Here is a 24,886-nt window from a genome sequence, read left to right on the forward strand (position 1 = left end):
CGGCCAGCTGATTGGTGCAGATAAAACATGAAAGAAAAGGAAAAGTCAATCAAATTTTTCTAATTAGATGATTACAATACCACTAAGACTGTATAAGCTTCAGCGGTGAAATTTAAATGCTGTTTATCATGATGGGTGACAAAAACTAGCATGTAAAAGAAAAATTTGTTCGTAAGCCCTGCCTTCAGCAATTTAGTTTCGCCTGCGTTGTGAACGGTTTGTTTGCTTTTTCCCGGTCAAATTGATGTAGTCAGTCAATGTTGATGCGTCAATGACTAATTCGATATTAGCTCTTTTTCAAATTAATATACCAACGCTTGAGGAACTCAGTGTACCCGAGAAAACTCGTAGTATTCTTTCACAGCATAACAGTTGTCTGCCTTCAGAATAATTTACATCGAGCAGTTTATCTTGCAAGATATAATTTGTTGCTTCCTGTCGCCAACTGAATGCATTTGCAATTGAGTTTGCCGGGCGCTAAGATACAAATGATCAGGTCATCTCGTACATGAAATCGCAGACATCTTATTCTGCTTGTTACAGTTTATATCATTTGTTTTCATGGTAACTTTCGCCATAAAAAAAAAAATTTCATACCATTGAGGCTCTTCATTCAAATTAAGGATGAACGGATATGACAACATTCGACGGATAACCAGCCATTACTGTAAAACTACCTTCCCATATGATAACATTATGCGCCAAGGCTTCATTTCGCTATTAGGAGATTTTCTTGTAAATTGGGCTCTTGGTGCACAATTTTTTCTTTCTTTCTTTCTTTTGGAAAAAAAGTATTTGCAAGTCAGCATGATTATTATTATTATTTTTTGTAATACTTTCAGGGTGGAAAAAGCACAGCCCACAATATATATTAAAATATATACAAGAATTTAAAAACAAATTAACTACCGTACTTACTGCATTGTTCGTCTGATCCATCTCTACAGCTCCTGTACCCATCGCAGCGGTAAGACGCATGGATACACTGCTGTTGATTTGCACAAGCAAACTGATCCCCTGCACAAGTTACTATGAGATGATGAAAAGAAACGCACGAATTGTGACAAATCGTTTACACTTCATGTACATTTAAAAAAAAAAACAAGAATAGACAACGAATATTAAGGGCTACATCACGACTCATGCAAGCGCTGTCACAATTGAAAACCGCATGAATGGGCGGTTAGCAGCTTAGTTTCAGGGATTGATCTTTTGTAACTGATATTGTGAAGTGTTTTTTTTTAGGATAATTTTTTAGGATAACAGCTTTCCCTGGAAAGCTGTTATTTTTGTGTTCTGTCGATTTCCGTATAATGCGAGTTCGAGTGAACTTTTCAATCAATCAATCAATACTTTATTTACCCATGTAGCGTGAAGGAGTTCATAGAGCTCGTTCAAAATACGTACGTGCCTCTAAGATTAAGAATCTAAAAAACCTAATACACACTGTCAAAACCTAATTGATTAGAAATTAAAATAACTATCAATTATTTTATGCTTATTTGTATTTGATACTTTAGACTGACAGAATATAGCCGTCAGATTATGTTTTCGTCGAATGAGAAGGCCCTGAAATTTATTGAAACTCTCAGAAAAAGATCAGAAGGAACAGGGTCTACATTCTAAATTGCAAGGAAACAGTTGCCGCTGAACCTCGACTTCTTCAATTCTTTTGGTTTTTTTTTGTCCTTTTTTTTAAAGTGCGACTAAACCCAAAAATTTTTTTCAGTTAACGAAATAAGCTTATTTTTTAAAGTATTTCTGTACAAAAATTTTTTAATTTGCTCAAATCTTTAATTTTCTGTGCCCAGCCAAAATACGAAAAATCGGCCGCCATCTTGCCCCACGACCGAGTTTAAAGAGGAATGGCTCTAGCGGGTAATGTGGTCAAATCGAGAACCGCGAAAGTCTGCATTTTACACATTTTCACTTGTTTGGGAAGGCTGTCGTCGATATTGTCCGAATTATGCCGACTAGGTGTGTTGTATGAGGAATGTATGAAGCGCGATACCCTCTTGCAAATTTCGCACGTTGCTACATTCTTCTACAACACACTTAGTCGGCATATTTTCGGACAATATCGACTACAAAGAATGTTAAGGGCTACATGACGACTCATGCACGCGCTGTCAGAATTGAAAACCCATGAATGGGCGGTTGGCAGCTTACTTTCAGAGATTGATATTTTGTGACTGACATTGTGCAGTTACATTTCCTTGGAGATCACGTTTGATGACCAATTTAACTCGACGGAATGGTGTCCATTCATTTTTTTTTTCTGTTTACCATAATGGTTTTATTGAATTCAGCGTTTAAGACGCTGTCCACCTAAGAACGGATAAGGCAAATTTCGGACCTTCGCCGATTTCCCCGATTTTTACTGTGAAAGTCGATACTTCTATCCCATGAACAAATATTGCGTTTGTTTTGAATCAGTCTAGTTTTTTCATTTTTACGAGATATTTTTCAAGGTGACCTCAAAGGCACCCAGTTTCCCCCCTTCCCCGACCTCCATAATTTAGCTACAAAAGTCGAACCATGCTGAAGCCGTATTTTCAACTCTAAAAAGCTTTCTATTTTATATGTCTAAGATCAACCCTCTGCCACTACGTTAACGGTCAAATGATTACACTGTATATATTTTTCACTGAGTTACAAATTTTTCAAAATTCTTACCTCGAGCACTGAAATCTGTGATGCGTGAGGTACATGTGGTTGAAAGGTATTTTCTCTTATGTGGGACCTGATCTAGAGTCAAATCTATTACAGCCTATAAGCACTTACACCTAATAAGTAAATTATGGAATAAAACTTTTGGGCACTCCTCATGGCGCACCGCACAGAGCTTTGCAAATTTCACAAATATTCGCCATTTTGATCGAAATCAAAGATAACGCGATCCGACCAACAAGTAAATTTGGGATCTGAGAACTTGTTACAAATCATAAAATAAAACTGAAGAGCGGATTTTTATACTGAAAAATACATATCATGCGACTTTTTCGCCGTTAAGTTGAAAACATTGGTGTTCTAAAGAGGAAAGACCTGTGTTTATAGTTAATAAATTATGAAAATTAGCATTATTTAAAATTGTGTCCATAAAAATTTTTTTCTACGATGTTCTTAAACACAAAGAGCGGTCTCTTTTAACTGAAGAGCATATTATTCCACACTTCTAAGGCAAGGTATTTTTTGAGTTTATGGCCATTTTCATTTCCCACGAAGCGCTGATTAAGTAAAACAGCAGTGTTTGTTTTGCACGCTTATCGCCAACTATTATCATCAACCATAGAGAAGTGGACATCGAAGATCTTTCCAGCAATATTTCCTTAGCCTCTCTTCAGTAGCAAGAGATGTTTTTTTTTTTTCCGGCAAGACGCAATAGAGCTCGTTTTCCTAACAGCTTCTCTTATCCTACGCCGGATTATTTTTCCCTTCTTCGAAAATTGTTTACTTCGCTGTAATTCGATTAAAATCCTTTGGGATCTACACCAGTTGTCACGTAACATTTACTGACTTTTCTGCGCAAGCATTCATGCTGTAATGTTTGTTTATCGGAAAGATGTCTGCCGAACTCTTAAATTGTTCTCGTTACGAAATATTACAGACTCCGTGTGGGTCTAGTAGGGAAGAAACGAAGCACGTTTTGCTCATCGACTGCTACGTAGATATATCCGCCCATTTAGTTAGCTGCCACTTATCCAAATGCAGCGCTATTACGGAAGCCGAGCTAATCATGGCAAGAACGGAAATACAACATTTGTCGAGAAGTCAACTCGCGGGTATGACAATCTGCCCGAGGCACCGACACTCACGCGGAAGATTGTGGAGGGGTCCAAGATCCCCACCGGGAAAACTACAAGTGTGTCGGGCAGCCACGTTGTAAACTTCCAAAATGGCCGACCAAGTTAAACTTATATTTGGCGTAATCGCTACTGTTGGATCACGTAAGTACCATAAGCCTTAACTTGTGGTTCGCTAGTTCTATTTTCCAGCCCTGCACTCCTGCAAGTCTACCCTTACTATACACTACTCCTAAAAGTCTCTGTTATTGTTGCTCACATTTCAACTTTCCCGTAGCTCATACTAAACTGCCGAATAGATTTCTTCCTTTTTCTAAATATTTTTGGTTCTGGTTTTCTTTTTGTTTTCTTTTCGTTTTTTGTTTTTGTTTTTGTTTTTGTTTTTGTTTCTGTTTTTGTTTTTGTTTTTTGTTTTTGTTTTTTTTTTTTTTGATACTGGCCTGCGTAGCTGGCAACTTAGCGAGCGGCAACATTCTGGAGCGGCGGATCGGGTGTGTAAATTTCTTCCCATTCCCCTCGCGTCGACGCACCTTACCGCTCAAGAATACTCTTCCTTTAAACACATACACAAGGACGTCAGCTTGTTAGGCCTGTAATATCATACATTACGATCGCGAGTTATTAATCGTTTACACTAATCTATAACTGTCTGCACCAGTTGCCGGAAGAAGCATGCTGAGCGATTGTTGAGTTTAAGGTGGCGGGGTTCTGCTGAAGGTTCACAAGACCAACAGGGAGCAGTTTCTGAAAGGGTTGTTGGATCTATTTATTGCCCCTGAGATTCCGTACTTTTCTCACTGTGTATTTAGCTTGCGCATGCCGCGTCAACCATGTACACTAGGCATGGAACTCGGAAAAATAATGTGTTAGTTCCTGTGGAATAAACTTAATATGAAAACAACACTGCTGGATAAAAGATGAAACCTTAGACGACTTAGAGAAAGGGGAAATGAAAAGGCAATGGGGCGCAGAAATCAAAGAAAGGCTGAAGAAAGAAAAACGCTACTTGAAGACTGATTTTTGGCGTTCATTGTAATTCAGAGGAGCCTGTATGTCCTGATCAGTGCCGTAAGCTCGCTCTTAGTGATGAACAAGATCTCGACTTCCACGAAAATTGTTCCCACCAACACACAGAAAACTGTAAGGAGTGTCAAAATCTGCAAAATGTCCTTGATGAAGTCGAAGAGAAAATTCCAGGACCATCTTGGAGACCTTACAGCAGCGAGCAGCGAGATGATCTCCTCTATGACTTCAAGCTGGCAAAAACCGACATTTTGCAGTGGAAGGCTCACATTGCTCGCTCCATAAACCAGGAAGCAGCAAATCAAGATCAGCTGAAGATGATAAGCACCAGTTAAGACTGTGCATTAGTCATAATGGACTGGGCAATGAAATTTATCCAGCTTAGATTTCGTGAGAAGCAGTCCGATTGGCTCGGCAAGAGAGCAATGAGTTGGCACATCTCGACAGTGATCACAAGTGATCCAAACCACAAAGGAAAACTAGAACTGCAGTCCTAGGCCCATCTGTGTGGCACATTTCAGCAGGATTGGTTCGCCGTGTGTTCCATCATAGAGAGTACACTAAAAGAAATTAAAACCAAGAAACCCCACATCCCTCGAGTTTACCTAAGGTCCGATGAAGCTGGCTGTTATCATAATAATTCTCTCATTGCCGCAGCAAGAGACATCGGTCAGCGGGCAGGTATTGAAGTCTTTCGGTATGACTTTTCAGAGCCACAGTATGGCAAGGATTGTGTGATCGTATCCTGTGCCCAATGAAAACATGCATCCGACGTTTCTGCAACGAAGGACACGACATTCTAACAGCGGGAGACATGAGAAAGGCGCTCTCTGAGAGACCAGTGAAAGGTACATCCGCGTGCGTATGTGAAGTTGACGAGTCTAAGAAAACCTTAGAAGTGAACAAGATAGATGGTTTTAGCAAGCTACACAACATCCAGTTTGGTGAAAAAAGGTTTACGTGCGTGGAGGTCGTACCGAATAGGGCGTGGCAAGGATATTCCTTACGACCAGCTAGTTTCAAATGACTAAGGGACACCGCTCTTGTTGTAAGTAAGGAGTTCTTCCCTTTTCACAATGCACGTGTGTATGAATACACAGTTCCTGGAACAGAGGGTTCAAATGAAGACGATGATTTGGACGATTCAAAGATGGACATGTTTGAATGTTCGGAGCCTGGATGCGTGAAGAGTATCCAAACGTTTTCAGAGCTCGAGTTACATTTGAACGTAGGGGACCATTGCGTGAAGGATGAAAGGCTGCCAGAAACAGTATATGATAAACTCCGTAGAGATTGGGCAGAGAGGTTTACTACATCAGTCAGCATCACTGACGAACCACAGTGCGAAACTAGTACCCACCAGGTTGTACGTGACTCAATGCCTCCAGTAAACACTGTCAGTATGGGCTGGGCCCTACCCAAGCCACGAGCAGGATCATATCAAACTCACGGGGTACAAATAGTCTCTTACTGAATTTCGTGACCACGCCCACTTCATCGGCCCACTCAAATCGAGTGCGATTTTTGGATGTTATATCATCTTGCCGACTCTCTGTATAAAAAGTTAACAATGTACCACCGAAATATTGAACTATAATATGGCTTTCCATTTTGTGCATTTTCGTACTACAAAGTAAAGTTTTTCCCTCGTCATTTTCACCTTTTCCCGAGCGGGTCGGTCAAAATTAAGAAGGCGTTCGTGGTCAAAACAAGACCGAGATAGGAGTCTTGAGCGATTTCTCTCTTACGTAATCGCAAATTGAAAATGTACCGCCAAAATCAAAGAGAGGAACAAATTTCCATTGTTTTGACATGTAAATTGTCGAACAAGGAGCAGATTGAACCTCGTAAAATGGCTAGTCAAAACAGCCACACCTTCCTCCTTTTGCTCGTTTCCTGTTTTATAAGCGCGAAAGCAGTGGGAGAAGAATCGGGCAGCTCGGAAAGCGCTCCAGGTATCAATTTACCATCGTTTACTTACGAGATAAACAAGTAATATTTGTAAAGTTATTTTCCGAAAGAGTCGGAATAAATAAATTTTTTTCAAGTTAGATTGCTGTTTTTACCCTAAACGTCGTCCAATAAATTTTTGTTTCAGCCTACTAATCTATACAATCTCGAAGGAAAATATTCAGATGGTTCACCGTCCTCGAAGGGTCTCCACTCATCGAAGCGTGTACTGTAGCCAATGTAGTGAATTTTCAGTCTCTTGTTGGGTTTGTCAACCTCTGTGACTTCAACATCATACAATTTTGTATCTTTTCTCTGTGAAATGACCTTTTTAACAGGGGTGTATGCTGAGTATTCGTTGCAGAATCGCTTTGGTTCTCTTATCTATCTCTTTGGCTTGTCCGCCATTTTGAAAATTTGCTCAGGAGGACACCTGGGCTAGCGGCCGCGCCAGGCTGGAACCGACAAAAAACAAATGTCCATCGCAGTGGGGAAACAGTTTGATATGCACTAGATTCAGTTGCAAAGTTAAGAATATTTTAACAGCAAAGTTTGATCAAGGCGAACAATCAGGGCTAAAAGCTGACCCTCAGCAAGTTTCAAATGATATGCGAAAGGCAAGAGACGAGCAGAATAGTAGGTTGTTTGACCGAGACGAGTGGCTTACTAAGAGCCAAGTGTAGGGGTTTTTCTCTCGCCTTACAGCAAACAGAAAAAGGCAACGAACACCCTCAGAAATCGAGCAAAATCCGAAGGAACTGTCCCTAGAGGAAGAGGAAGCTGAACGACTACGGCTGATGGAACACATCCTTAATGAACTAAAGCCGCAGCACCCTCTGTCCTACGATGCCTTTAATCTGTGCGAGTGCGCAAAGGAGAATAACCTTAGTCTCTTTAATGTAGCAATGCTCAAAGAAATCTCGTTTTTTGAAGTACCATTTAAATCAAGAGACAGGAAAAAAGACCTTATTGAGCAACTGATGTCATTTATACAGGAATGCCAATGCTTTAATTAAACTATATCAGAAGCTGCATAGCCCAGGAAAACAAATGATGGTGCCTGTGGAGTGAGTTTGTTTTAGAACAATAGGCACAGCCTCAAAGTAACCTGATAAACAGTTGTATTCAGCGAATTAACGTACTAACTTCTGAGAAAATTCGCGAAAATCTCTCAAAATTTGGCGTTATTAAGTTGGTGGCGATGTTCTTAACTCGTAAAAATTAAAAGAGAAAAAAGAAAGGAAAAAATACTACCCTGACCGTAGGAGATGTTAATAGCATTTACGCGTAAATATAGGTTTGTGATTTTCTTCATTTCGAGAAATTAATATGTGAATTTTGCAGGAGTTTATTAAAATGCCAGTTTCAATCATTTGTATTATTTTTCAATTTCTCCCGGCAGGATTCTCCTACTCTCGATGACTCAATCATATTGCATATCTTTGGGATTCGCGTTTGGTTCGACGACAAGACAAACCTCTGAAATTAGATGTTGCGTGACCAGGCGTAACTGACTCAGTCACGTTGAAAAAGTGAATTTGTAAATTTCACCTCTTCAACAAATACCGCTTTGAAATGATGAATATATGAATACAGTATATAGGAACTGCGGAATGAGAAGAAGTTCATCGAAATTGTAGACGAAACTTTTAATCTGCGAAAATAAACCTGAAAAATTCATGCTTTAACGAGTTTCGAACCCTTGACTTTTTGCAACACCGCCGGGTCAGGGCTCTAACCATTAGGCTAACAAACCAACTGGGATGCCATTCTACAAATGATGATGAACAACTTGCTAACCACTTAAAAAGAAAACTTTAGCAAATAGCTGGAAGAAATGGTCAAATTTGGCAAATTGGCCACAATAATAAACACGAGTGAAATGAACAACTTTTTCAAGAACAAATTCCGTTGGCACGTCGTTGATAACTGAAAACAAAGGCTAGCGCTCTTGAACATTAATTAAGTTTCTCAAGTCCAAAAGGGATACAACAGTAACGTTTCCACTTCTATAGAAACTATTGTTTGCATGGTCAAATATTGCTACGGAAACTATTTAGGACGCGTGTGTCGAAAGACAAGGAACGCATGCAGTTAATTTGCATATAACTACAGAGAAAGATTATTCTGAAACATTTCCTCCATGCCATGTAAAACGGACAAAACAATATTTTTGTCGATTTGATACTTCATTAAGGATTTTGTACTTTAGCTTCAAGCAGTTTTAGGCCGTTAGGGCTTAGAAATGGGATTCATGCGCGGATCGTGTTATCTTTGGTTTCGATCAAAATAGCGAATATTTGTTAAATTCGCAAAGCTCTCTGCGGCGCGCCATGAAGAGTGCCCAAAAGTTCTATTCCATAATTTACTTATTAGGTGTAAGTGCCTATAGGCTGTAATAGATTTGACTCTAGACTAGGTCCCACATAAGAGAAAATAGCTTTCAACCACATTTACCTCACGCATCACAAATTTCAGTGCTCGAGGTAAGTATTTTGAAAAATTTGTAACTCAGTGAAAAATATATACAGTGTAATTATTTTACCGTTAACGTTATGGCAAAGGGTTGATCTTAGACATATAAAATAGAAAGCTCGTTAGAATTGAAAATACGGCTACAGCAGCGATCGACTTTAGTAGCTAAATTATGGAGGTCGGGGGGGAAACTGGGTGCCTTTGAGGTCACCTTGAAAAATATCTCGTAAAAAAGTGAAAAAACCAGACTGGTTCAAAATAAGCGCAATATTTGTTCATGGGACAGAAGTCTCGACTTTTACAGTAAAAATCAGGAAAACCGTTGAAGGTCCGAAATTTGCCTTATCCCTTCTTAGGCGGACAGCCTCTTAACTTTGTTATCGTTGATTTAATGTTTCTGATGGTTTTCCTAAAAACCGATCGTACCCGATTTCTTTTTTCCGCAAGGCACTTGCGGTGGTTGGAGTAGCCTTAATGGCGACGCGTTTGACCTCTTCTCAGACTTTGCTGTAGACAATCTCATGATAGCATAGCATTTCTGCATTTCTTACTTGTAAAAATTCATTACGTCTAGTCACTGACATTTCGCCTGTTCTTTAAGGATATGTATATATATTTTTTAATAAGGCTATCTTCCCCGAAAGCTCTTATCTTTGTGTTCTGTCCACTTCCCGATAATACGAGTTAGGGTAAACTTTTTATGCTTAATTGTATTTGATACTTTAGACTGGCAGAATACAACCGTTAGACTGTCAGATTGTGCATTCGTCGAGTGAGAAAGCCCTGAAATTCATTGAAGCTCTCGGCAAACGAGCAGAGGGAAAAGGGTCAACATTCTGAATATTGTGAGGAGACAGTTGCTGCTGACCCTTGACCTTCCCATTTTTTTTTTTTTTAAGGTCAGTTTGCTTTCTCATTTCCGTCAGTATGAATGCCTCAGCTATGGACATTTATTTGGAAGAAAAGCAAAATCAAAAAGAAAAAGAATTGCAGAGGATTGAGAAAGGATAAGGAAGACACATAATGATGCTTTTCATAAGTTGTGGCTCTCTTGACATAAAAACACGGGAATTTTAAAATAAAAATTTATCCTCTCGTGCAGCCTCCCAATCAAGTATTGGGTGACTGGCTGACTGGCTGACTTTGCTCTTGTTCCACCTTATTTTTGTTTTTATTCCTTCTCGTTCGGAATAAAACGAAGGGTTACGTGAATGGCTTTGTCCATACGACAGCATGATACAAGTTAAACCAGTGCTCCCGCAATCCCGCACTCCCGATTTAAGGACGAAGATCATATAATTGTTTGAATCTGTGTGTTCACTCGCCAGCGAAGTTGAAATCCGCAGGGTTTTCCGACCTGAATTACGCTTGAAGAACAAAGAATTAAGATATGACTTTTAATTGAAATTTGAATTACGATTGGCTGAAGAACGAAGAACATATATTTGAATGTGTGGGTTCAATTTAACTTGGTGACTACCGTAAGGGACTGCGGGAGCAGCTATTTAGAGACGCATATTAAGTGGCCGGGTATTTTGAATTCGGGTATTTTTTTGGTAGTTGGGGGATAAGAAGGGGAAAAAATGGCAACTGTGCCAGGACACCCATTTTCATAATACTGGCAAACGTTCTATCTGTAATTTTTAACCGAACTTTTGAAATACCAAAAACTTTCTAATAGAATTTGACGCCATTTTTAGAGTTACATTTCTAGGAAGCCGCTTACGTCCTCCGCGGGCACTTAAGCACACTAGTTGGCGATAAAAAACAAGACTGTTGCTCAGTAAGGGTGAATCCGACCCAATATAGATGAAAATTGTAGCACAGTTGTTGTTGTTTTATTTTTTCCATCTTTAGGCTTACGGGGCTTGCGACGTAATTCTCAACAAATTTCAACCAATATACAGATAGACAAGCATTGTTATGAAACAATGAGACCTTTTATGTTGATTGCCAGATGATTTACCATAACTCTTGCTACCAAGTGTCGCATTTTAACATTTAGCGCCTGCCGTTTGTAGAAAGGAAAAAGTGAAAGCTGACCTTTGGCCTAACTATGTAATTTTTCTCCCTTCTTAGACTGTCAAATTGATTTCCTATTTTTCGTCTGTTTGAGGGCGTTTAACATATACTTTTCGTTTGGGAAAAGCGAGGTATTTGTTTTAAAAAATGCGTGTGTTTGGAAATTACAGAGGGATGAGACCAAATAAAGAATCACGAGGACTCGTTATTATACTATTATTGATAGCATGAATACTCATGAACTTCGGCTTTCTTGACGGAAGGACTTAGTAAATGTAAATGAAAAAAATTAAAGCAGTAAACATGTTTGATCAGTTATTTTGATTCTATTTTCCCATACAACCTCGCTATCACTGCATTACGTAGGGCTTTACTTTCATGTCGCTCTCCTAGTAATATTACAAGATGACACAAAATAGATCTAGATTTAAGTACTTACCATTAGCTGATTGGTGCAGATAAAACATGAAAGAAAAGGAAGAGTTAATGAAATTCTTTTTAAATATATCTGTATAATACCACTGAACTCTATAAGCTTTAGCGGTGAAATTGAAATTCTCTATATCATGCATGGGTAACAAAAAAAAACATGTTCAAGAAAAACTTATTCGTAAGCCCTACCTTGTATGTTTGCCTTTTCGAGGTCAATTAACATAGTCAATCAAGGTAATGTTGATGGCTCTATAACTTTATATTTTATAATGGCTTTTTTTTCAAATTAATATACCAACGCTTGAGAAACTCAATATACTCGAGAAAATTCGTAGTATTCATTTACTGCATAACAATTGTTCGCGTTCTGAGAGTATATTACAGCATTTTATGTTCCAAGGTACCATTCATCGTTTCGTGTCTCCCATTGGACGCATTTGCAATTGATTTTTCCGAACGCTATGATACAAATGACTAGTTCATCTCGTAGATGAAATCGCTGATACCTTTTTCCATTAATTACAGTTTATATTATCTGTTTTTAAGGTAACTTTCACCATCGCTAAAATCGCGTTCATACCATTGAGGCTCTTACAGTCAAACTAAGTGAAGCGTACCCCTCAAGATTACATTAATGAATTGATCATTTGGATACTGAACCCGCCAGTCGTTTCAAGAATGCAATAAGGAATTGATTATTTGATTATTGAACCCGCTAACCGTTTCACGAATGTATTAATGGATTGATTATTTGAATATTGAACCCGATAGCCGCATTCGTTTTCAAAAGGAGCGGATCATTGTTCAAATTAGAAGTCCATTTCTGAAGTCCAGTAAGATTGTTCTATTTGACGAGGAATCCTGAAAATGAACAAACTGCACTGTAAAAACACTGCGAAAACAGTCGATCGCAAATACTAACGAAATAAAAAGTACGTATGATACACGATCCTCGCAGTAGATAGCGCTATTTAAGCAATAGCGAAAATCAGACCTGAAAAAAATTAGGCCTGTACGGGATTCGAACCACTGACCTCTGCGATACTAGTGCAGCGCTCTACCAATTGAGCTAACAAGCCAACTGGGAGCAGGCCATTAAGTTGATTCGTAATAAACCCGTGAAAGTGATAAATCAGATACAATGAAAAATATATGAAGTTCAAAATGAACTTCATATATTTTTCATTGTATCTGATTTATCACTTTCACGGGTTTATTACGAATCAACTCAACGGCCTGCTCCCTGTTGGCTTGTTAGCTCAATTGGTAGAGCGCTGCACTAGTATCGCAGAGGTCAGTGGTTCGAATCCCGTACAGGCCTGATTTTTTTCAGGTCTGATTTTCGCTATTGCTTAAATAGCGCTATCTACTGCGAGGATCGTGCATGATACGTATCTAATACCGCAGTTCAAAATATATGAACTTCATATATTTTTCATTGTATCTGAAATAAAAAGTCTTGCGATGGCTTCGCCCGTAAAATATTTTTTTCGACCATGAATACACACAAGAATTTCTACAAGTTCGTCAAGATGTAAATAGCCGAAAAAAGCTCTCGATAACATTCCATTTACAACATTTACAAGAAGTTCTACACAATACTCGAACTTACCTTTCCCGCCATGTCTGACGCCATGTTGAAATTGTTTCGATACAGCATTACGTGTTCGCATAATCCAATCAGAAATGGACTTCTGATTTGAACAATAATCCGCGCCTTTTCAAAACGAATACACTATCGGGTTCAATTTTCAAATAATCAATCCATTATTGCATTCTTGAAACGGTTTGCGGGTTCCATGTTCAAATATTCAATTCGTTATTGCGCTCCTGAAAAGATTAGCGGATTCAATATTCAAATAATCAAATCATTAATGTAATCCTGAGGGGTATGCTTCACTTAGTTTTACTGTAATTCAAATTAAAGACGAACGAATATGAGAGCATTCAACCAATAACCTTTCATTATTATAAAACGGCCTTCCCATATGATATGCGCCAAGGCTTTACTTCGCTATTTGGAGATGTTCTTGTAAATTGGGTTCTTGTTGGACAGCTTTTTCCTTTCTTTCTTTTCGAAAAAAAATTGCAATCAGCATTATTATTACTATTATTTAATACTTTCAGCGTGGAAAACACACAGTCCACAATAAATATCAAAATATATACAAGAACTAAAATAACTAATGAACTACAATACTTACTGCATTGTTCGTCTGATCCATCTCCACAGTTCCAGTCCCCATCGCAGCGATAAGACGAAGGGATACACTGTTGTTTATTTGCACAAGCAAACTGATAGCCTCTACAATTTACTGTGAAGATGATGAAAAGAAACACGAGTCGTGACAAATTGTTGACACTTAATGTACATTGTTATGAAAAGAATTGACAACGAATGTTAAGGGCTACATCACGACTCATGCAGCGCTGTCAGAATTGAAAACCAATGAATGGGCGGTTGGCAGCTTACTTTCAGAGATTGATCTTTTGTGACTGACATTGTGGAGTTACATTTCCTTGGAGATCACGTTTGATGACCAGTTTAACTCCACGGAATGGTGTCCATGCATTCTTTTTTTTTTTTCTGTTTACCGTGATGGTTTTATTGAATTCAGCATTTAATTTTGTTATCGTTGATTTAACGTTTCTAACGGTTTTCCTAAAAACCTATCGTACCCGATTTTTTTTCCTGTGGAGTACCCTTAATGGCGACGCGTGTGACCTCTTCTTAGACTTTGCTGTATACATTCTCTTGATAGCATAGCATTTCTGCATTTCTTACTTGTAAAAGTTCATTACCTCTAGTCACTGACATTTCGCCTGATCTTTAGGGATATATATATATTTTTAATAAGGTTATCTTCCCCTAAAGCTGTTACCTTTGTGTTCTGTGGACTTCCCGATAATGCGAGTTTGAGCGAGCTTTTATGCTTATTTGTATTTGATACTTTAGACTGGCAGAATATAACCGTCAGATTGTCAGATTGTGCATTCGTCGAGTGAGAAATCCCTGAGATTCATTGAAGCTCTCGGCAAACGAGCAGAGGGAAAAGGGTCAACATTCTGAATATTGCGACGAAACAGTTGCTGCTGACCCTTGACCTTCCTTTTTGTTTTCTTTTTTTTTTTTTTTTTTTGTAAGGTCAGTTTGCTTTCTCATTTCCATCAGTATGAATGCCTCATCTATGGACATTTTTTTGGAAGAAAAGTAAAATTAAAAAGAAAAGGCATTACGGAGGATTGGAAAGGGATAAGGAGAACACATAACGATGCTTTTCATAAGTTTTGGCTCTCTTGACATAAAAACAAAGGAATTTTAAAATAAAAATTTATCCTCCCGTGCAGCCTCCCTATTAAGCATTGGGTGACTGGGTGACTGGCTGACTTTGTCTCTGTTCCACCTTATTCTTTTTTATTCCTTCTCTAAAAAAAAAAAATTCAATTTCAGATTTCCTCTTTGTGGCTACATGCAAACCTATTGCAAACCAGAAGACAAATCTGAAAGGCACATTCATACTACAAAATTCGTTTAATGCTGCTTTTATAAGAAAATGTATGGAAACGATACACAAATAACATAAGCTGAGGATACCTACCATTAGCTGATTGGTGCAGGTAAGAAAAAGGAAAAAAAAAGGAAAAGTTAATAAAATGATCATATAGTCTTATGATTACCATTCAACTCCATTAACTTTTGCGGTAAAATCAAAATTTAATTGGCTACGGGCGGCAACAATTTATGTGTAAAGAGGAATTTATTCGTGAGCTTCACATTTAGCAACTTCAGGTATCACTTGTGTTGTGACCGCTTGTGCGTTCGCTTTTTTTATGGTCAATTTTCATAGTCAATAAGGGTAATGTCAGAAGGGGACTTCATTTTCTATGATAACTCTTTTTAAAGAAGCTGTATCCTCAAGAAACCTCATAGTATATCGGATATAAATCGAGCATTCTACGTTACATGGTACAAACCACCGTTTCTGGGCTCCTATTAGATGCATTTTTTTTTCTTTTTGCCGTAACGGTGTCTCGCAAATGAAGTCATTTGTACCTCATTTAATTAAAACAGCTTATTTCATTCGCTGTTCAGGACACTGTAGCTATCACAAGAATCGCTTTAAAAATGATTGAAAATCTTTATCCAGAGATGGACGAACGTGATAGAAGTAAAAAAATAACCAGCTCAACATAGTTAAAATGTACTGCATACAACTTACGTCAAAGCTTTATTTCGCTGCTTTGGAGCTGTTCTTATGAATGAAGTTAGTATTTTATATTTCTTTCTTCTCTTTTAAAAAAAAGGAAAAAGTAGCTGCAACACCATTTGAAGAGGGTTCATATACCTTCCAAGTCTCAATCTCAGAGTGGAAAATGCTCAACTCGCAACAAATATACAAGACTGGATAGGAGTTGAAGTAACCCAATCAACTGCAGTACTCACTGCATTGTTGTTCATCTGAACCATCAGAACAGTCACGGTGGCCATCACAGCGCCAACTCTCCCTTATACACTTTTGTTGATTTGCACAAGCAAACTGACCGGCTCTACAAGTTACTAGGAAATGATGAGAGGAATGAATCGAATCATGAACAATCGTTGACACTTATGATAAATTTCTACAACTAATTAGACAATGAATAAGAAGGTCATTGTTGTTTCGTTTAACTAAGTTGATAATGTAAATAGGCCACCGTGAAGAGTTTCAAAGCTGACATGGTGCTGTTACTTTTTTTAGAGATTACGTTTGAAAGCCGATTAACTTTAGCTTGCGGAATAGGCGTTATGTTTTTTTGTTGTTGTGCTTTTCACTCGAGCCGAGGCAAAAGCGAGACGAGCGCGAAGTGAAAGTCACATGTCAGGGAAGGAGCGCAAAAATAACACCTGTACGACGCTATTGTTCAAGCTCTTCCGCCCCCAGATACCGCTCCAGTTACCAACCAATCACACGTTTAAAAGAAGTGACACGAAGTGCTCTGTATACAAGCCACACGCGAGGCCAATCCCACACGCTCAGTAGATCTCATTAATGACATTGAGTGTGTGCTATTGTTTACAGTTGTTGTTTAAGGTCAACAGTGTTTTTATCCCCAGTTTCTTTCCATTTGTGATTTTCAATACCTAATCGATGCATTTCCTTTGCCTATAACTCAGATGGCTCGTTCGGAATAAAACGAAGGTTTTCGTGAATGGCTTTGTCCATACGACAGCATGATACAACCACCGCACCATGATATCACGAGACCAATTGAGTAGCTCTGTTCATATATGAACAGAGGAACAGCTTGGACAATAGCGTGGGTAGAGGCGCTATTTTTTTTGCACTCGTCCCCTCCGAGCGCATTAGTCACCACTGGCCTTTTACCTGAGATGTGAAGTCGCTTTTTTTTTCCTGCTTTTTTTTCCATATAACGTACGCATTACATGGTTATTTGATTGCGACCTGTTGTCACAGATAGTGAGAGAATCATTTCTGTCAAAATTTATAGACATTGCAATGAGAGGTTTATAAGTCTCTCTAAAATAAGTTGAGTCCTCCAAGATCTCCTTCAGATCCAGAAAAGCCTGTTCAGAAAAGGTTTGGAATTTGTTTTCTCAATCCTCTCTATTAGGTTAAATTTTTACACGAAAATATTCCGTTTACTTATCAGGGTATAAGGGGTAGCTAAACATAACATAATAATAGAGTAACATACTTGCAGATGTGAAGGGAACAGCCACCAGCATGAGCAGTAGAACAGCCTGTGGTTTCATGACAATCTATGCGGGAAGTTAAAAGGTTATTTAATTATTTATTAATCATGATTTTATTCGGGGGGGAGGGAGGAGAACAAACATTACAATAACCTGCTGAGTGTTGCGAGCCGATGAATAAGGGGGAAAAAGAAGTTGTTAGGTCTTACCCACTGTTTAAAGGATCTGTATAGATAAATAAAACCATTTCCGGGAAGTAATTAAGTTGGAGAGAAAAACCTTGTCTATCTAAACTAATGTTTTCACAATTGTCATGTTTTGACTGTCTTCCCCTTTGTTGCCGACATTGTGCAAAAGCTACGAACTTTGTTAGTCCTCTCCCCGCACTGTTTTTCTTGCACGGGATAGAAGCGGGCAATCTTGAGCGAGCAAGATGGGTCCATGTTGCTTGTAAGGGTAGCCAATCAGAGCACAGGATCGTTTCTTCCTGCCTGCGGGCGCTACCAGCTAAAAACTGAACAGCGGTAAAAAACCACGCGGGATGTTGGAAGAATACCAGAAAGTTTGGTGTAACACGAGGTGCAGCCAAATGGTTTACAAACTTTATTCCTATGATTTCTTTGCTCTCTTTTCCTTTTTTTTTAGTTTTGTTTCTCTTCCCTTTTAATGAACTGTTTAAAGATGAAATGCATCAGTTGTTTCCTTTTTTTTCAACAGGAGAAACAAGTGAGCGTTCGAATATAATTCAACAACAGTCGACCACTTCAATCTAAAATTAAAGAAGTCCATAGAAGCAACGCTCATTTTACTAGCATTAATCAAAAATAAAACATACAGAAGCAAAGTACCCTAAAAAAGATATTGACCCAAACATGCTTAATATACATAGAAATGTCATTAACACAACATTAATATTATGCTTGTCAAAGCTGTTTCGTGGTCACAATTAGAATCAGTACTTGTATGATACTAGAGAGCGCTTAAAAACCTTAAAAACAATCAGCTTAAAATATTTATTTAACAAAAAAAGAAAGGAGCAAAAGGACGGGCAAAACTTGCTCAGAGTCAAAATAAACAAATGATGATCATCGGCGACGATTAATTATACGCGGCAAATCATCAGCAGATTAAGGGCCGAATTATAAAACTAGTAACAATGTTCTCAATGCTTCAAACGGAACCAAAATAAATAAATAAAGACTACCTTTCTCAAGGATGTTTCTCTGAGAATGAATAGATCCTCACTAAACAATGTCGAAAGTCGCTGAATATAAATATTCGTTCCGTGATGACATAAGCCGACAAAAAGGAAGACTGCGCTGTTTACTTTGCATAAGGTCGTATTTCAGAATCCAATAATCATTTATGTTTGATGACCTAAATTCGAATCGAGCCAATAAGAGGACACGAACATTGTGGGGTTGCAACCATCTGGAGGACTAAATTAACTTCTGAATAAACAGTTTTATGGAACTAGAATTTTTATTACCACTTTGTTCTGTAATAATATTTAATCCAGCACTTTGGAAAACTTACAGCTACTCACATCGACAGTTTCTGAGAAATCTTATGGCTACAAGAGAGCTTGTGACAGCGCCCTTACGCTTGAAACGTTGAGGGCGTTTCAAATAAGAAATTACCTTAGACGCTAAATATTTCCCGTGAAAAGAGATAATTATGCGCATGGTTAGGACTGTTCTATTACGATAGAAAAGGCGAGAATGATAGTAATAATTGCGGTGATGACAACGATGGGTAAATGTATATGATAAAATATTGACAAACATTCTAACAAAATAAATAATAATAACCTATAGATGGATAGACATCATGTTGTTTTAATGCCACGGCTGATCGGCATTCAAAATATTGTTATCTCTGTTGATCAATTTAAGTATATACACCCACTGTTTGTTTCTGTTTCAGAATTGCAAAGTGTCTCCAATTATTTTTTTTTATAATTATAATTAGTATTTTTATTATTTTCCTTCCTTATTTCTCGTTTTGTGTATTTTTTTAAAGCAAAATGCTTACTTGGTTATTTTTTTATTCATTATTTTTATCCTTTTTCAGGACGAAAATCGCTTGAATATTAAACTATTTAACAAGTTCCACAAGCGCGCGTTGGATATGAGATGATAGATACCCAACGAGGCGCGTAGCGCCGAGTTGGCTATAACCATCTCATGTCCAACAAGCGCGAGTGGAATAATTGTTTTATTAAAAACGTTAAATTAAATTATTGAATTTTATTAAATTTTTAGCTCTCTTTTAATTTTAAGCTGACACGTACGCTTACCATATTTGTAGATTATGGTATATTGGCTGATATACCATAATGGCTAAGCTAATAAAAAGTCTTGAATTGCATTATCCAATGATCTAGTTTTTAATAAAAGCTGTTAGTTGACTAACTCTAAGGAGAGATGATGGGCAAACAGGGGTGGGGTGGGGGAAGGTAAACTCTTTAGCTCCCAAGGTCTGATTGTTACCTCTCCCCTCTAAGTGCTACATATTTCTTTGGATAGTAAATACAATAATTCGATGTTCGATTGACATAACAACCTCGAGTTTCTACCTGATAAGTCGGAGTATTCTCATTACCTGTTTGCTGGATAATGTATACATATTGTAGGGATAACTTGCATAGTAATTACTTCTGGGAGTTTAAGTTAACCAATCTCTCTTCCCCTCGCTTACAATTTTTAAATGGAGTAAATACATGAAAAACAACAACAATAGCAGTTCGTGCCTGGTATTATGCAACGTTTCGTCTTCACAAAGACTCTTCAAATAATTTCGGGAATTTTCAGACAAAATCGTTGAGCGTCGCGCTTGGAGTCTCGTTTGCAAACATCTGTTGGTATCTTGAATTTTGTAAAAATGACTGTGCTCTTATGAAATAAAGACCAAATGACAGAAATAAAGAGCAAAATAGAGAAAGGTTCTGTTAATCTTTACGCAGATATGTTTGTAATGTTCCGTTGCTCCCAATCTCGTGCAATCAGTACTGCGTGTTGCAATTACATTGGCAAAGGCAACCAATTTGTTGTTTTGGTATGTATGTCATGTTGTGGTTATGTCCCTAGTATAGATGTATACAAACCTATAAATGGAAAAATTATTGAAGTTTTCAAATTAAACGTTGAACCATAAGACACAATGACTTTTATACCTTGGCTACTCATCATTAGATATTACAATCCAACTGATATGAGTGGAAAAGAAATACTAATAACGCGCGATTTTACAAATATCCTGCGATATTTGGACAATTGGCTAGTTGTGTGTGTAATAGGACTATATGCAGACCAATCCGGGGATAATCAGTTAAAAAAAAGAGTTGAGGAAAGCCTGAATTGGACTCGGCTAATAGCCTCGTCCAGTTTGCCTGTCAGGGGAATGTGTTGAAAATTGTATGGCACATAGTTTTGTTACTCACCGATCATATAGTCACTCTGTTGTAATTGGGCATTGCTCAGTCATGCTTAAACCCTTCAATGTTTTAAAACTGTCCAATCAAAGATTAATTTGAATAAATTGATCAACGATTATCTATAGATGTATAAATTCTCAGGTAGCTTAAATGTTTTCGAACACGATGGCTGATCTGCAGTCCGTATATTATTATCTCGATTCTGTTGATCCAAAATTATACTTATTACATCATAATTCTTTAACCTAAGCCAATCAAGAGAGAGACCCATGACGCTTCCAGTTATCTGGTGACAAATGAATTAAAGTCTAGTAAAGTCGTTAGACCGTTTCAATCGACACCTCTCAAGAAATTTTTCCATTTCAAACAGCTCTCAATTCTTTTCATTCCATTAATTTATTCGTGTTTTTCTCGTTGCCATGTTCCCACCAATAAAGTAGCTCCATTTTCTGCCTTTAAAAGCACACACAATTCCTCTATTCGCTCCGACGAAGGGCTAACGCTCGAAACGTCCGCTTTCGTAATCGTTACGGTGGCCAATTTACCATTTCAACTTTGTTGATATATCCAAATTACTTTGTTTTTATAGTTTTGTTTGTTGTTTTTGTTCTCGTTTTAAATTTGTCTCGTTTGTTTTTTTCCAGTGTGTATTAATTCTTCTTTCATATTGTATTCTTTTATTTTTGGACAGTTATCAGTAATTGGCAAGCGTTTAGTTGCGATCAAGCGGTCAAGAAAAAAGGAAATTTTAAGCCTACTATGCAAATTAACCAACATAATAATGTCACTCCACCGACAGGCGCCGAGACAAGAAGATGCTCAGCATGGTCTTTTAAACACAACGAATATATGAAATTCATATATCTGAACTGCAGTTATAGAAACGTATTTGTGCACGATCGTCGCAGTAAAGGGCACCTTTTAAGCAATAGTGAAAATCAGACCTGAAAAAATTCAGGCTGTACGGGATTCGAACCACTGACCTCTGCGATACCAGTGCAGCGCTAACAAGCCCACAAGGAGCAGGTCATCAAAATAGTCCGAAATAAAAATTGCTCCAATTTGCGATCTTTCGATGGCTCTAAGGAAATATGTGAGGAAATATATTAGCAACAAAGTAAAATGTCGAAAGTCTGGTGGATCAACGAAAGTAAGCGAAATACTGAACTGAAAGTGTTTTAGGTAAACAGGCAACCTCGACGCTTCAGGGTCACAAACATTATAAATTAGATAGATAGATCGTTTATTAAATAATACTTTTGCAGTCGTAAAACTGAATTGCGTATTTTACAGATAACATTGGTTAAAATATAGAGCTAAATACAATCATATAAATGTAAAAGCCTAATATGACAAATCTAGAATATGTATGATTATCTACAATTAAAGTCGACTTTCTTTGAAACTTTAGGAGCTATTGTGCGCACCCTGGAACAGAGCATAAAAGAAAGAGCGTCCAAAACGTTCCGTGTGAGAACGTGGCAAATTATATATCTCTTGATGCCTTAAATTATAACTAGATTTTTTCCTTGATGGCAGAAGATGGTACAACTTATGTTCGGGATTGTTAGCGATGGAATTGAACTAATGACAACAGAGTTCCATGCGTCTATCATACAAAGTTGGCAGGCCTAGACTGTCAAGTCATTCCCGATATGACATTTCAGGTGAAATTATGGAAAGCACACGTTTCTGAATTCTTTCTATATCCTCATTAAGATAGGCTGGGAGTGCATGATGGAACACTGGAGCGCAGTATTCTAGCATAGGTCTAATTGTTGTACAATAAAAATTCACAATGTAAGTAAGGGGGACACGGGCCCTTTTCAAGAGAACAATAAAATACAGGCGCTTATTTGTTTTCTTAATGTTCCATTTCAAGTCACTGGATATCGTAACACCTACTATCTTCGCGCGCTGGGTGACAGGAAGCTCGTGACCATCTACCTCAAGAAGGGAGAAGTTATGAGGGTTCTTCTTGGAGTCAATAATCATCTCCTTGCATTAATTATCTGCTAAAGAAAGGTAAACTTGAAGCGGATCCATCAAAAATATCGAAATAATCAGGAACACTTACAAGAAGCTAGCCCATTGCAATGCTTAAAAGGAGGACTGAAATATTACATTGACAAATTCGACTGCAAACTATGGTTTTTTTACATGTGCGAATGCTCTGCACCTTAAACATAGTAAGGCAACGATACTCTGAAAGTTGATTCCAAAGGTGAATTAACTAACCAAAGGCAAATAAAACGTTTAAGAAAATCATCTTGATCTTGTTTGTTGTGGAAGGCTGCTATCTGCTAAGAGTCGGACCCTAAATAATGCTGCGAGTCGCCTCATACGTGAGATCCTTGTTTAAAGCACAAAGGTTTCTGGGATCACCACGTAGCTAACATTGCATAAAATTCCTGGAAGATAATATACGGCAAAGGGTTGTTTTAATGTCCGAGAAAACTGTTTTGGAGAGAAATCACTTTTTCGCCACAGAGGAATGTAGATGGATTTGGTCGATGTTGATGCGTACTCAGCTGCTGTACCGTTCATGATCGCCGAATGGATCATGGCAGAAAGTGTGTAGGGCCAACACAATAGAAACCTTCTCGACTTTCCCGACAGCCAATCTGGGATCTCTTCCATTTCAAGGTTTCATTTGTCTGAAATCTGGGAAGGTCGGGAAACAGTAAAATTGCCGATCGTCTACGATTTTCTTGACCTACGAAAACCAGGCTTTACAACTCAAAAACCAAGAGTTATTACGTTATTTAGTCAGCAGCGAGATCAGTAAAGTTACTGTATGCCGACGTCAGAGGTACGACCTCAAAGCTCCAGGGCGACATTTCCTAAACTGCTTAACGAAAGCTAAACATTTGAAAAACAAAAGACACGGATGTAGTCATTTTAATGAAATTAACGAACAGAGACTGTATGGAGACCGACGGTGGACTGATACGAATGAAACAAATATCGGCACGGATTCGATTGGAAAATATCTCTCATTTGTTTTCAAGCGGTGTAAACAAGTGTTTGAATTCTGAAAATTGGACGCTTTTACGGCAAAAAACAGCAATACACTGAAAGTTGATTGTAAATGTAAATTAACTCACCTAAGGCAAATAAAATGTTAAAGAAAATCATTGCGATCCTGTTTGATGTTCAAAGGAACTCCGCTCAGACTGTTTTGTAAAGGCTGGTTTTCACTTGCGACGGAGTCGTAGTCGGAATCGTAATCAGAAGCGTGGAGCGATACGATCTGGTGAAAATCAAACCGACGGAGTCGGAAGTAGAACACCGATTCTGCCTATGACTCCGTCGCTTACGATCTAGTGAAAACTGCATTGTCGGAGTCGGAAGTGGAAGAATAAACCAATCACAATGCTCGATTCCATCTTTCCAAAATGCACAAATAGCCATAACAAATTGAAACGTGTGAGCTTGACTGTAAAATTACGAAATTAAAAGTTAAAATACTCGAAACCTACCGAAAGTACAATTCACGATCACCAAGTCGTAGTTCACTGACGAGGATAGCATGCTCTTCCTAAGCAGCTCGACGTCGATAGATATCACGAACCCAAAATTTCTTTCTTTTTCGAACGATATTATTTCTGTATTGTCTCTGCCTGCGCAAAACAATGATTTAATAGGAGCCAAAGTTGCTCTTCGTCCGCCAAGTTTTCTTTGGCGCCAAAATTTATACTTTAGCGGGCCTGGAATAAAGCATTGTGATTGCTTTATTCTTCCGCTTCCGCTTCCGACTCTGACAATGCAGTTTTCACTAGATCGTAAGCGACGGAGTCATAAGCGGAATCGGAAGAAATTGGAACGTTCTGATTCTTCCGACTCCGATTCCATCGAGCTTATGACTCCGCTTACGACTCCGTTTTTCGATTTTCACTAGGTCATAGGCGCTCTTACAACTCCGACTACGACTCCGTCGCTAATGAAAACCAGCCTTAATGCAATAACACTTTCAGTCTACTTTCTCGTCAATTAGTTGACGAGACGAAATCATGATTACCCTCTTCCACACTCTACACCACACAGACA

General features: G+C 38.2%; 1 protein-coding gene and 1 long non-coding RNA gene across 2 annotated transcripts in view; one reads left to right on the forward strand and one right to left on the reverse strand.

Annotated features, from left to right (window-relative positions):
• Positions 1 to 24,886, forward strand: part of LOC148731120 (uncharacterized) — a 203,410-nt gene that overhangs the window by 16,112 nt on the left and 162,412 nt on the right. The window lies entirely within an intron of this gene.
• On the reverse strand, positions 15,901 to 18,719 carry LOC148731122 (CD320 antigen-like). The gene is made up of 3 exons (XM_088760073.1): positions 18,605 to 18,719; positions 17,403 to 17,466; positions 15,901 to 16,263 (listed from the first exon to the last, which is right to left on the reverse strand). The coding sequence occupies exons 2-3, from the start codon at positions 17,458 to 17,460 to the stop codon at positions 16,133 to 16,135; spliced, it is 189 nt and encodes a 62-aa protein (XP_088616199.1). The 5' UTR covers positions 17,461 to 17,466; positions 18,605 to 18,719; the 3' UTR covers positions 15,901 to 16,132.

The sequence above is a fragment of the Stylophora pistillata genome, chromosome 5, assembly GCF_964205215.1.
Source record: "Stylophora pistillata chromosome 5, jaStyPist1.2, whole genome shotgun sequence".
NCBI classification, from domain to species: Eukaryota; Metazoa; Cnidaria; class Anthozoa; order Scleractinia; family Pocilloporidae; genus Stylophora; species Stylophora pistillata.

Coding starts and splice junctions, on each gene's coding strand:
- LOC148731122 (XM_088760073.1), bottom strand. CDS start 17,460: ATGAAACCACAGGCTGTTCTACTGCTCATGCTGGTGGCTGTTCCCTTC. Junction 16,264..17,402: donor TGTTCCCTTCACATCTGCAA/GTATGTTACTCT, acceptor ATCATTTCCTAG/TAACTTGTAGAGCCGGTCAG.